The following is a 13,000-nucleotide window of genomic DNA, read 5'->3' on the forward strand; positions in this document are numbered from 1 at the left end:
TGAATGGTTCTAGACCCTACCATTACATCGATGACCCCAAATCTGCTTTTTACCAATAGCAATAATAGCAATTCGTAATAGAGATTTTTCATCACGTTATCAGGCAGCACTTTATTTCTCTGAATATTTAAGAAAAAACAAATTTATCTCACTGAAGAGTATTTTAAGCCTTAAATCAACCTTAATTATTTTGTTATTAGAGAATTACAAACCAATATACTTCAGTAGGATACATTTCTATATAGAGCACCTGGGTGGCTCAGTCAGTTAAGCGTCTGACTCTTGATTCCAGCTCAGGTCATGACCTAGGGTTCATGGGATTGAGTCCTGGTTGGGCTCTGCGCTGGGTGTGGAGCCTGCTTAAGATTCTCTTCCCCTCCCAACTGTCATTCTCTCTAAGAAAAACAAGCAAAGAAAAACCAAAAAACTCTTATAACCTTCTCTATTTCTATGGGAGCATAAAAATCTGTCTAGATTAAAAACACCTAAGAAACATAAACCAAAACATCTTATGAAATTGTTTTATATTAGCTAAGTGTAAATCTATTGCTGATAACAAATTACCCTATAACTTAATGGCTTAAAACAACAAACATTTCTTTTTCCCAGTGTCTGGGGTTTAAAAATTCAGGAGTGACTCAGCTGAGTAAGTACAAAGCATGAGTACAAAGAAGTGGGGATTATTAGGGGCCATCTTGGAGGTGCTCTACCACATCAAAAATAGTTAATACATGTTAAACAAAATATAACATTAGCTAGGAGAATTTTCATGTCATGTTAGATAATCTCAGAACATACTGTGGCCTTCTTTAAGTGGTCTTCAGACCAGCACATTCCAAAAAGTGGTATTTGGGATCTATGGAATACGTCACTTCTTCCTTCTCTTTCTTCTCAAGAATTTCTGGTAGCATGTTCTTTGCGAGGCTGACAGACTGCCTTTTCCCAATAGTTACAATGGTGTCCCACATTTCTCTGAGGATCTATTAATTTTTGTTCATTCTTTTTACATTCTGTTTTTTAGATTCTAGTTCTATGGATTTATCTTTAAACTCAGTGACTCTTCCTTCTGCCACCTCAAATCTGTTGAACCCCTCTGAATGAACTTTTCATTTCAGTTATTTTACTTTTCAACTCCAGAATTTCCATTTGGTTCTTTTTTATAATTTCTATCTCTTTCTTATTATTCTCAGTGTAATAACTATTATTACCATACTCTCCTTTAATTCTTTAAACATGGTTCCCTTTAATTCTTTGAACATATTTATATGTTTGTTAAGACCATTATCTAAGGCCCCTCAAAGATAGTTTCTAATGCTTGGTATTTTTCCTTTGCATAAATCATACTCTACTGTTTAACTGCTTATCTCATAATTTTTTATTGAAAACCAAACATTTTAGATAATACAGAGCACATATGGATACCAGTATCACCTCATCCCCAGGGTTACCCGTTGTTTGTTTGATCATTCGTTTATTTGTTTAGTGATGTGACTGAGCTAACTCTGTTGTCTGTTTCCCTCTCATTGTTTATCTCTGATGTTCCTGCTTAGACTTTTTTCCTTGTTTTTATCTTTTATCTTGGTTTCCTAGAGACTGCCTCTGAGTCAGCAAAAGCCAGTTACCGCTCAAAGTTTGTGCTTAAGTCCCCGGAAGTGGTTAGATGTTCACCGTTTACTGTGGGATGTGTACTTGACTTAAAGGCTACTTTCCCAGTTCAGGGATTTTATGATTTTGCCCCACATTCACCCATGGAATAATGTCTTGGAATTTCTCTTTCTCATTACTCCTGAGAAGATCCAGCCTTTGGCATGAAGTCTTCCAGACTGCCCAGAATAGATTTAATAATTATTTTTAAACCTGCCTTCCTCGGAGTTGCCTGGTCAAAGTAGCTTTTTCTCTTTTTTTAAGGTTTTATTTATTTATTTCAGAGAGAGAGAGAGAGATCACGAGCAGGGGGGAAGGGTAGAGGGAGAAGCAGACTCCCCATTGAGCAGGGAGCCCGATGCGGGACTTGATCCCAGGACCCCGGGATCATGACCTGAGCCGAAGGCAGACGCTTAACCAACTGAGCCGCCCAGGCGCCCTCAGAGTAGCTTTTTATTCAGCAGTGTTTATTCAGGGAATGCCTCCAAGTGTGTCCCTTGCCTCATTCTCATTTTCCTAAATGGGGCCAGTGTAGAATATATGCAGTTTTACAGACCCTTAGGGATGAGTGTGATCCCAGGACAGCTCTTTTCATCTGTCTCTTTCTCTGATTCTCTCTGTTAGACCTGTGGCTGCTCTATCATTTCAATGAACATTTTCTTACCTGGAGGACCATATAAGAATAGGCTCCAGATGGGATTTCACCCACAGGCTGTAATTTGCTGACTCCGAATCTAGTTCATTAATTGAATTATCTGTGGTATCAGCTCTGAGTTTCATTCTTTCATTCTTTCCAGTATTATATTTTCAGCCTCTCATTTTCATTTCATTTTAGCCAGCTTGTTTTTAACTTCTGCCTTTATCTTACTGGGGCCTCTCCTTATGGCTCTCTGGGTCTGTTTTTTGAAGACCATGTTCTCTGGGTCTGTTTTTTGAAGACCATGTTTTCTTTCAAAACTACACAAAGTTCAAAAGACTGATGTAATGAACACTTACATACCTAACACCTAGATTCTATAATTGTTAACATCTTGCCATATTTGGTTTATCTAATTAACTGTTTGTGGGGGGAAGGGCAGGAATGGTCTAGATCATTTTAAAGTAAGTTGTAGAAATCAGGGGCGCCTGGGTGGCTCAGTCGTTGGGCATCTGCCTTCAGCTCAGGTCATGATCCCAGGGTCCTGGGATCGAGTTCCGCATCAGGCTCCTTGCTCGGTGAGGAGCCTGCTTCTCCCTCTCCCACTCCCCCCTGCTTGTGTTCCCTCTCTCGCTGTCTCTCTCTCTGTCAAATAGATAAATGAAATCTTAAAAAAAAAAAAAAGTTGTAGAAATCAGCATATATCATCCCTTAATACTTGAACATGCATTTTCCAAGAATTAGGGTATTCTTCTACGTAACTGCAATACCACTCTCACATTGTTAGTACTAAGTCTTCATTAAATTGTTCCCACAAAGATGTCTTTTCTTTTTTCAAACCAGGACCCAAACATGTTTCCCACAATGCATTTCATTATTAAATTTCATTAGTTTCTTTTATTGTAAAACAGTAACATCTACATTTTGTCTGGTGACTTTTTAAAGAGACCAAGCTAGTTGCTTTGTAGAAAAATCCCACATTCTGAATTTCACTGTTTGTTTGTTTTTTTTCTTGTAGTATTTTTAACTTGTTCTTTAGCCCTTACATCTCCTCTGTACTGGAAGTTATGTCTGAAGCTTAATTAGATTCAGCTTCAACATGTTCTGGCAAGAAGACTTCATGGCTGGTGCTGTATTCTTCTTGCTCTGTTTGTAGAGTACCAAAATGAAAAAAAAATTCAAATGCCCAGCATCAGTAGAACGGATAAAATAGAGTATATTCATATCATGGAATTCTGTACAATCCTAAAAAGTAAAGTAACTACAGCCACACAAAACAATGTTGATAAATCTCACAATCAATATGTTAAGTGGAAACAGAACAGGAAAGAATACACACCATAGGATTATATTTATATGAAGTTCAAAATAGATTAAATGTTTAACGATGAAACTTAGGTGATAAACCAGAAAGAAGCAAGAATGATACAACCAATAAATAACAGGGTAGTGGTTGTTTCTAGAAAAGTGGGGAGGTGTAGTAACGGGCAGGGTATATGAGAGATGACTTTGGGTTGCCTACAGTGCTCTGTTTCTCCACCTGAGTTATAGTTTTATGGGCTAATTTCATTGAGTTCTACACTTATGTTTTGTGTCTTGTTTTATATGTGTTACTTCACACACAAAAAGAGGTTAAACAACATTGCATTCTAAAACACTCTTTATACAAAGAGGTGAAGCTCTTAGAGTTACTATAATGGCTGTTTTTAGGCTATGTTAGTAGGTGCACATTCAGGACAGTCCACATAGAAAGATGCTGTGTGGTAAATCATCTACAGTGAAAGATACTGTGTGGTAAACTGAACAAACTTGATGAGAAAGAAAAAAGTTCAGCTGTACAAAGATATGCGAGATACTGATCTTTTTCACCTCTAAATGTGTTTTGCAGAAAACAAGTGTTCATAGTCGGTTGGGGGTTATTTATAATCCTACTTCAAAAATAAATGAAGAGAACACAGCTATTTCTAGAGGAGTTTTGGCAGCTTTTCTTACACAGAAAAACAGCTTTTTGAGAAACTTTCTCAGGAAACTGGCAAGGGAAGAAACTGCTACGGCTATTTACTCCGGAGAAAAAATTAAAACATTTCTTACTGAGGTCAGTAGCTATTTGTTTGGAATAATAAGTATCTGTTGCATATTTAAGAAGTGTAAGCCAGTGTTACCATGTTCCTGAAAAACATCAATAAATAAGTATAATCAACTGGGCATAATAAACATTCCTTCATATGGGAAAAAGATAAATATTAAACGATATGACTTTGCATCAAGGCTTTTAGCAAACCAAATATTACTACTACCACTTTGTGATCCTTGAAGTTGATGGCATTCTGGTTAGCACATGTACTTAAATGAAAAATGGGAGTTAAAGGATTATGTAAATAATAGGTATTTCCCTGAAGGGATCCAGTATGAGGGAAATTCTAAAGATGGAAGATGATCCTCAAGAAGGAAGATTCATTAATCCTTTCAAACATATTTTCTGATTGTCTGCCGGACGGTGGAGATACACTTGTGAACAAGGCAGATATATTGAGTCCCTGCTTTTGTGAAGCTTACATGATAGTAGGAAAGACAGACAAACTGAATGGTACTAGAACAATATAAAGAAAGAAGAGGGTAGATAGTTTGAGGGATGCTCTTTTAGCTGGAGTGGTCAGGGAAGGCATCTCTAAAGAGTTTACATTTAAGCAGAGGTCTGAAATGAGAAATCAAGCCATGGAAAATCTGCGAGAAGAATGTACCAGATTCAGGAACACAGTAAGTCTAAAGGACTGCTACAGCGATCAGCTTTCCAGGTTTGAGGTATAGGCAGAAGATCATTATGAGCAAAATAGAGACAGTGATGTGGCGAGTACAAGGAGATGAGGTCAGGAACAGAACCCAGTTATCTCAAGCACCTATCAGCCATGGTAAGGAACTGAAGTCTTTCCTGAGTATAATGGGAAACCTTTGAGGAATCTTGAAGAAGTGAGTAATCTTTAAAAAGATGACTCTGGATGCCATGTGAAGATTTGGTAGCAGGCAGACAAGAGTGGAAATAAGATGAACAGTTAGAATGCTATTGCAATAATCCAGGCAAGAAATAATGGTGTCTTGGACTAGGTACTAGTGGTAGAGATAGTGAGGCAGTTGGCGCATAGTATTTGTTACAACTCTAGTCAACAGGATTAGCTGATCAATTGTATGTGACAAAATGTAATATCCTTAAATTTTAGCTTGAGTTGATGGTGGTGTCTTTTTTTTGAGATGGGTAAGTCTAGATGAAGAGAAGATTTGGACACATAAGGGATCAAGAGTTAAGTCTATACATGTTGGAGATCCCTGTTGGACATTCAAGTGGAGATGTTGGGTTGACAATTGAGTTAATGAGTGTAGAAATCAATTCAGGGTTGTCGGGATATTTTTAGAGTCAGACACTTTGAGAGTTACCAATATTCTATATAACTTAAAGCCAAGAAACTGGATCAGATACCTCAGGAGTGAGTTGGGCGAGAGAAGAGAGGCTGAAACCAGAGCCCTGGAACATTCCAACATATAGAAGTATGCAAGAAAAGGATGATCCAGTAAAGGAGACAGGTGGAGCAGCCAACGAGTTAGGAAGATAACCAGGAGTGTATGGTGTCCTGAAAGTCAGTTGGAGAAAATATTTCAAGGAGGGAATGATCAACTATGCCAGACATTCCTGAAATTAGGCTTCATAATTGACCATTTACTTGTTAAGGTGGTCATTGATGAGAATTGTTTCAGTGGAATAGTAGGTATAAAAGTAAACTAGCTTGAAAAGAGAATGGGAAACCAGGAAATAGAGATAGTGAGTATAGGTAGCTCTTTTAAGAAACTTTAATTTTACCACAAACAGAAATATTTTGTATCTAGAACGGGACTTGAGGTCAAGAATTTCTAAACTGGGGAGATGTCACTGTTTTGTATGCTAATGGACACAGTCCATCCAAACAATGAGAAAGGATGATACAGAGAGATGGGAGCAGAGTTAGGAGCAAAGTTCTTGAGTAGAGAAGAGGTGCCAGGATCCAATGGACAAGTGTTAACTGTTGGTCTTAAGAAAAGGAACTGTTCATCTGTTTTAACCAGAAGGAAGGCAGAATGTGTGGGCATGGTTGCAGAAGGGTAGATTTATTTGGTGGTAGCAGGATGAAGTACTTCTAATTATATTCATTTTCAAAAGAAATTCCAGTCATTGCCAATTATTAGAGTAAGAGTAGGTATTATTAGAGGTTTGAGGAAAGAGGAGAAAATGCCACATATTTTTTATTATTCTGAGAGTGAGCACATGAATTAAATATATGAGCATGGGAAGGTTTCGGAGGACCCACTTGATGTTAGTGACCCAAATTGAAAGTGAGATCAGTATTAGTTGCATGTTTTCCTCTAGCTGTATTAACAGTTTGGTTCTAGTTGCAGGGGAAGCAGAGTTGTGTTTAAACAGAGTTGGGGAATTGCCAGGTGAATGTGAATTCAGGGAAGCATTCAAGGGAGCGAAGCATGGAAGGTTTTTGTTGTGGTAAGGGACTTTGTGGTGTAACTCATATAGGAGGAAAACTATGGGAGGTACGATGGACAGTAAATAAGTGGTAGGGGCGGAGGACTGAAAGGATTGAGTAATGGTTGGTCTGGTGACACTAGGTTGCATGAGCTGGAAATCCAGGAGCTTGTGGTCAGAGACGGGATGACTGAGATGGAGATTTTGGAAGTAAGCAGGATCTAAGGCTGCACTGTCCACTACTGTATCCACTAGCTAAATGTGGTTCTTTAAAACTTAAAATTAAGTTAAAATTTAAATTCTGGCACGTGTGGTGATGAGCACTGGGTGTTATACTCAACTAATGAATCGTTGAGCACCACATCAAAAACTAATGATGTACTACATGCTGGCTAATTGAACATAATAATAAATTTTTTAGAATTAATTAAATAAATAAATAATTTAAATTCTGTGCCCCAGTCATACTAGCCACGTGTTAAGTGCTCAGTGACCATCCATGGCTGTGGCTGCCATATTGGACAGTGCAGTGGAACATTCCTACCATCGTGGGAACACCCAAGAACCTGTTAGAAGTTCAAAATTTAGGGCGCCTGGGTGGCTCAGTTGGTTAAGCGACTGCCTTCGGCTCAGGTCATGATCCTGGAGTCCCGGGATCGAGTCCCGCGTCGGGCTCCCTGCTCGGCAGGCAGTCTGCTTCTCCCTCTGACCCTCCTCCCTCTCCTGCTCTCTGTCTCTCATTCTCTCTCTCAAATAAATAAATAAAATCTTTAAAAAAAAAAAAAAAGTTCAAAATTTAAGGCCTCACCCTGGATCTTCCGAAGTAGGAACTACATTTTAACAAGGCACCAGGTGATGGCACATTGAAGTTTGATAAGTACTGATAGGGAGAAATGTGTCTTAGTGTGAAGATGTGAAGAACCTATTCGTGGTTTATTTTCTGTGAATGTTCATATATTTTTTTTACTTTAACCAAGGGTTACTTGTGTATTTCAGAAATAAAATGCATTATTACTAAATTGGTTTTGTGAGATTGGTAGAATGAGGTGAGAGAGGGTATTTCTATTTTAGAGAGTTGTTTTTACCGAGTGTACCAAATGGGGGTACTGAGTTCAGAATTTAATAAACATTTGTTCCATTTCTTTAATGTTAAATTTTATTTACGTTGATGTCCCCTAGCATATTACTAATCAATAATCCACCTGAAATTTTCAAAGAATGGATGACATATGATATCTACGTGTAACAAGATGTACAGATACCGTAATTGACTTGGAAGAAATATTCTTTTTTTAGTGTTGCAGAAGAAAATAGTACTTTTAAAAATCAAGATTTAGAATAATTTCAAATTTTGCATTAATATATTAAAGCAGGCTTTAAGAAAATGATTTAATATATTTTCTCTTACTAATTACATCCTTCTTAATCTATGCTTTAGGGGATGGATAAGAACGCTTTTGAGAAAAAATATAACACTGTTGGAGTGAATATTTTCCAAACTCATCAGCTGTTCTGTCAAGATGTACTTAAGTTGCGTCCTGGAGAGAGAGGTATTGTCAGCAATGGGAAAGTAAGTAGAAAAAGCGGTTGCTCACTCTTCTGTGGACCTATGATGGGGGTCTCAGGTTTGTTTCTGTCCCAACACACCTGCTGCAGCACTTGCAGAGGATGGGGCTCCTACGCTGGACGCACCACACAGGTCTCAGCGTGAATGGAAGGGCACACTCCCACATCCCCCAGGGACGGCATCGTTGAATGTGGTGGGTAAGAATGTCTCCTGGGGGTTGCTTTTGTTTTGCTCTAATACAAGTGCTAGAAAGAACAACTTAGTATCCACTACAACACTGAGACTGAGAACCACTGTTGTAGTGGGGGCAGAAAGTACCCTGTGACACGTTTTTCTTCTTACAGCTTTTCTCTACAATTGATTGTTAACTTCCAAAAGTATTGAATTGTTATTTTTGAGGTATAAAGTAATAGTTATTAATGTAATCATTAAAATCTATAAGAAAAGTCACTCTTACTCCTACCCTCCTAATAAAATTTATTATTAATAGTTTATTGTTTTACCTTCTAACCCTTTTTTCTACTCTACATAGCCATGTCTGGTTTGTAAAAATACATAATTGTAATCCTATTATGTATATATGTATGTATAATTTATATCACTTTTTTCTCTTGGTACATCAGAAACATTTTTCTCGTTAATTAGAGAATCCTTATAGAACTACAGAATTCATGATGAGATCTACTTATTTTTTGACTATGAGAATCTGGTTTTATTTCTCAGGAATGATTTAAGTCTTAAAAAATTGAATCTGGTGCTTAGATTTATTAAGATATCAACCAATGCAATGTGTTTGACATATCTTTGCTTGAACTACCAAATTATATGTACCTAAATTGTCTTCCAAGCTATAATACACTCTTAACGTTTTCTTTGTTTTCTACATTTTTTTAAGATTCAGAGAGAGTGCATTCATGAGCAGAGGGGTGGGAGGGGAAGAGGAAGAGGGAGAAGCAGGGTCCCCGCTTAGCAGGGAGCCCAACAACGTGGGGCTCAATCCCAGAACCCTGGATCACAACCTGAGCCGAAGGCAGACGCTTAACTGACTGAGCCACCCAGGCGCCCGTTTTCTACATTTCGCTAATGTTTTATTACCATATCATGTTCCCTTAAAATTATGCTATTCTTTCTTACTTGAATCTATAAACACTAGGAATTGGAGAATAGTGAGGGACTCATATTTGCAAGACTTCCCAGATCAAATATATCTGCTTCAGTGTAGCAATTTTCAAGCTAATTGCATTAGCTCCTAAAGGTTCATCTTTGTACAGTGCTGTTTTACAAATCAGTGAGGACAGTTGTCTTATATTATTACAGTAATACAAAGTATTTGTGAATTTGATAGTGAGGTATTTGGAAGCTGAGAAATTGCATTGCTTTTTCTTTTTAACAGTTGCTTTGGGAAGAAATGTAGCTTTTTAGAACAGTTTTATAGTATGTGGCTATCTTTGGCTCTATCTGGCATTTTAAGGGATAAAGAGTAAAAAATTACACCTGATGTATCTAGTACCTTGCCTTTTGGTAATACATTATGAAAAAGCTCCCCTATGTTTTCTTTGTCATTGTTTAATGTAATTCATAAGTTGTCATCAATATTAGTGATAACAAATGTTAGCTATAGTTATGTTTATTTTTCCTAGAATAAAGGTTTCTCTTCATTTTCCTTGAAATTTACAAAACTAATCAGATCCTAAGGGCACCTGGGTGGCTCCATCAGTTAAGCCTCCAACTCCTGATTTCGGCTCAGATCATAATCTCAGGGTCATGAGACTGAGCCCCATGTCAGGCTCCACGCTCAGCACAGGGTCTGCTTGAGTTCTCCCTCTCTCTCTCTAAATAAAATCTTGAAAAAAAAAAAAAATTCAGATCCTAATTTTGCACCAGCTGTGAACCAAACATTCTTCTAGGTTCTGAGAGTATAGTAGTGAACAAACATGTTTTCATGAAGTTTATATTTTGGTGGGCAGCAACAGAGAACAAGTAGCATCGTTATTGATAAGGTGTCATTTGGAGAGAACCAGAGGAGGTGAGGGAGCACGCCATGTGGAATATCTGGAAGAAGAATGTTCTAGATAGAGGGAACAGTAAGGACAAAGGTCCCAAGGTGAGATGATTGCTGTATGTTCTAGGAATAGCAGGTACAAAGAGAGTGGTCTGAAGAGAAGCTCCAAGAAGTAGCTGCCTACCAGATGATGTAGGGTTTTATAGACAGTTTAAGAACTCTTGCTTTATGCTAAATGAGTCATGAAGCACATAGTTCTGGACAGAGGACTGACATGATCTGACTTATGTTTTATTTGGATCTCTGGTGGCTGTTATGTTGAGAATAAACTGTAGGGGATCAGGAAGCCAGTTGGGAGCTATTTCAGTAGTCCAGGGGAGAGATGCTGGTGGCTTGGACCAGAATGGCTCTCGTGGAGGTAGTGAGGAGTGGCTGTGGGATATATTTTGGAGGAAGAGTGAACAGGAATTGCTGACAGACTTGACGTGGGATGTGAGAGAACTGTGTAACTGGCAGAGTGGAGTTGCCCTGTATTAAGGTGAGGAAGTCTGCAGACAGAGTGGGGTTGTTAAGGAGGAGTGGAAAGGGAAAGAGAGTTCATTCTGTACGTAGGAAGAGTTCAGTGGTCAGGTCTGGACCTCCGCTGAAGCTTGTTGGGTTGGCAGTTGAACGTATGAGTTGAATTCAGGGGAGAGGTTGGGGCTGGAGATGGATATTAAGTCAAATTATGTTGACTTTTGTGTTCATAGAAAAATTATAATTTTATTATTTTTTATTTATGGAACTGTGATTCAAATTGAAAAGTATATCTGAAAAGAAGTACTGTGATTTATGAGCTGTCATTTAATACTTAGCTTATTACTCTGTCTCAGAGTAATGCTTAAAAAGCACAATAATCACAGCAATTGTAGCAGATAGTTACAACTCTGAACCAGATAGTTCAGTGCTTGAAATCTGACATTTTAGAATGAGTCTTCATTCTGAACCTGTCCAAACGTTTGTTAGAACTGGAACAGACTCAACGTCAAATTGTTTAATGTAATGATTAAAACTGGGGGCAGCAATCATCTATACTTTCTTACTATATGCTCAAGAATTAAAAAATTATATATTTTTAGTATTAAATAAAATGCTAAATAACTCTGTTACTCTAATTACAATAAATTTACTGTTATTAACTTACATGTTTACAAATTGGTGAAAGACGAGGCGTAGCAGAGGGTAGAGAAACAAGCAAGGCCTTTTTCTTAGCCAAACAAGTCTGGATTCAAATTCCATTTGCACCATTAATTATATGACCTCTATGAGACTTGGTTTGGAAATGTCATTTGGACAGAGGGAATGATGGTATCTATTTTACAGAGTTGTCAGAGATTAAATATACTATTAAACCTAAAGCACATAAAACAGCCACAGACAGTAAATTTTCAATAAATATTAATTCCTGTTTTCTCTTTTAAATATTTGAAGGCTGTTATAAGAAGTAGTGGATACATTTGTAGTCTCGATTTGCATTACACTTGATGAGAGAATAGAATCAAGGCCAGTTGCTGAGACCCCCATGAGTGTAGAGAGATTTTTAGCGCAGTATATGGATGAACACTCTGAGTTTTCTAAAATATTAATGAGCTGTCAAAGGAGGTAATGCATTTCTATTACAACAGTTATTCTGTATAACTGAAAGATCACATTTCCCAAGTGTTGTAAAAAAGATGGATAGGTTGGATAGGCACAGGTTTAATTGTGTTTTTACAGGATTTTCAAGTTCAATGTTCCTTTTTCCCAACTTGGACATTGTGAATTTTATGCTATTTAAATTACCTTATTCCACAAATATTGTGTTCAACTTTAAGTAGAATTAAGACACAAAAGAATCAAGTTTCTCCCAGCTGTTTCACACTGTACTTACATAGGTGAAATATAACCACTTCTCTGGTGGATTTTGATCAGTGAAGATAGCCAATCTAATTAACCCCTTAAAATAATTTGAGATTGTATTTCCTTTTTCTTAGTTATTAACAAAAGTGCTGCAATCACTAGAGGTAGTATAGATAAAATTCAGCTCTTTTCCAAGCCTCTGCTAGTCATAGTCCATAAAATACAACATTGAAAGTGCTTTCAAAGTTATCTTAAAAGGAGTACCAAATCTTGAGGCAATGAAATGTTTATATGTGTACTTTTAGTTTTTTAGTGCCCATTTTTTGCATTTTTAAGAGCCCGTGTTTTATGTTTAAAGTGAAACATGGTATTCGTCTAGCTGGAATGCTGACATCCCAGCTCATATCATCTGTGATATCAGCAAATGAGAAGAGATTCAAGAACTTTATCAATTTTTAGAAAATATTAATTGCACAAGCAGATGAAAGGCAAGTGAGAAAGTCTGCTATAACCATTTATTCTGGTCTTTTTACCAAGAAAAAAAAATACTCTGGACAATATACTTTCTAGTTGTTGGTCATTAAGTGTAGTTGTTTAGTGCATAAGACTATGTCAGGCTCACCTTCTACATAGGGCTTGTGTTCACAATATGATGATGACTCTACGTACTAGTTCCCTCAGGGCGTGCTAATGGTAGTCGAGTTGGTGGTCATTGTGATGGAGTAGCCATCTGACGAAATTAGGTATGTGGCAGTTTGACACCTTGCCCCT

At 37.5% G+C, this 13,000-nt stretch overlaps 1 protein-coding gene across 1 annotated transcript in view; it reads left to right on the forward strand.

The window, feature by feature from the left end:
• UGGT2 (UDP-glucose glycoprotein glucosyltransferase 2) overlaps positions 1-13,000 on the forward strand; it is a 178,811-nt gene that overhangs the window by 107,469 nt on the left and 58,342 nt on the right. Inside the window, exons 21-22 of the mRNA XM_021695965.1 lie at positions 4,170-4,376; positions 8,221-8,352. Coding sequence (XP_021551640.1) covers positions 4,170-4,376; positions 8,221-8,352 — 339 coding nt within the window. The remainder of the gene's footprint in view (positions 1-4,169; positions 4,377-8,220; positions 8,353-13,000) is intronic.

The sequence above is a fragment of the Neomonachus schauinslandi genome, chromosome 3 (genome assembly GCF_002201575.2).
Source record: "Neomonachus schauinslandi chromosome 3, ASM220157v2, whole genome shotgun sequence".
NCBI classification, from domain to species: domain Eukaryota; kingdom Metazoa; phylum Chordata; class Mammalia; order Carnivora; family Phocidae; genus Neomonachus; species Neomonachus schauinslandi.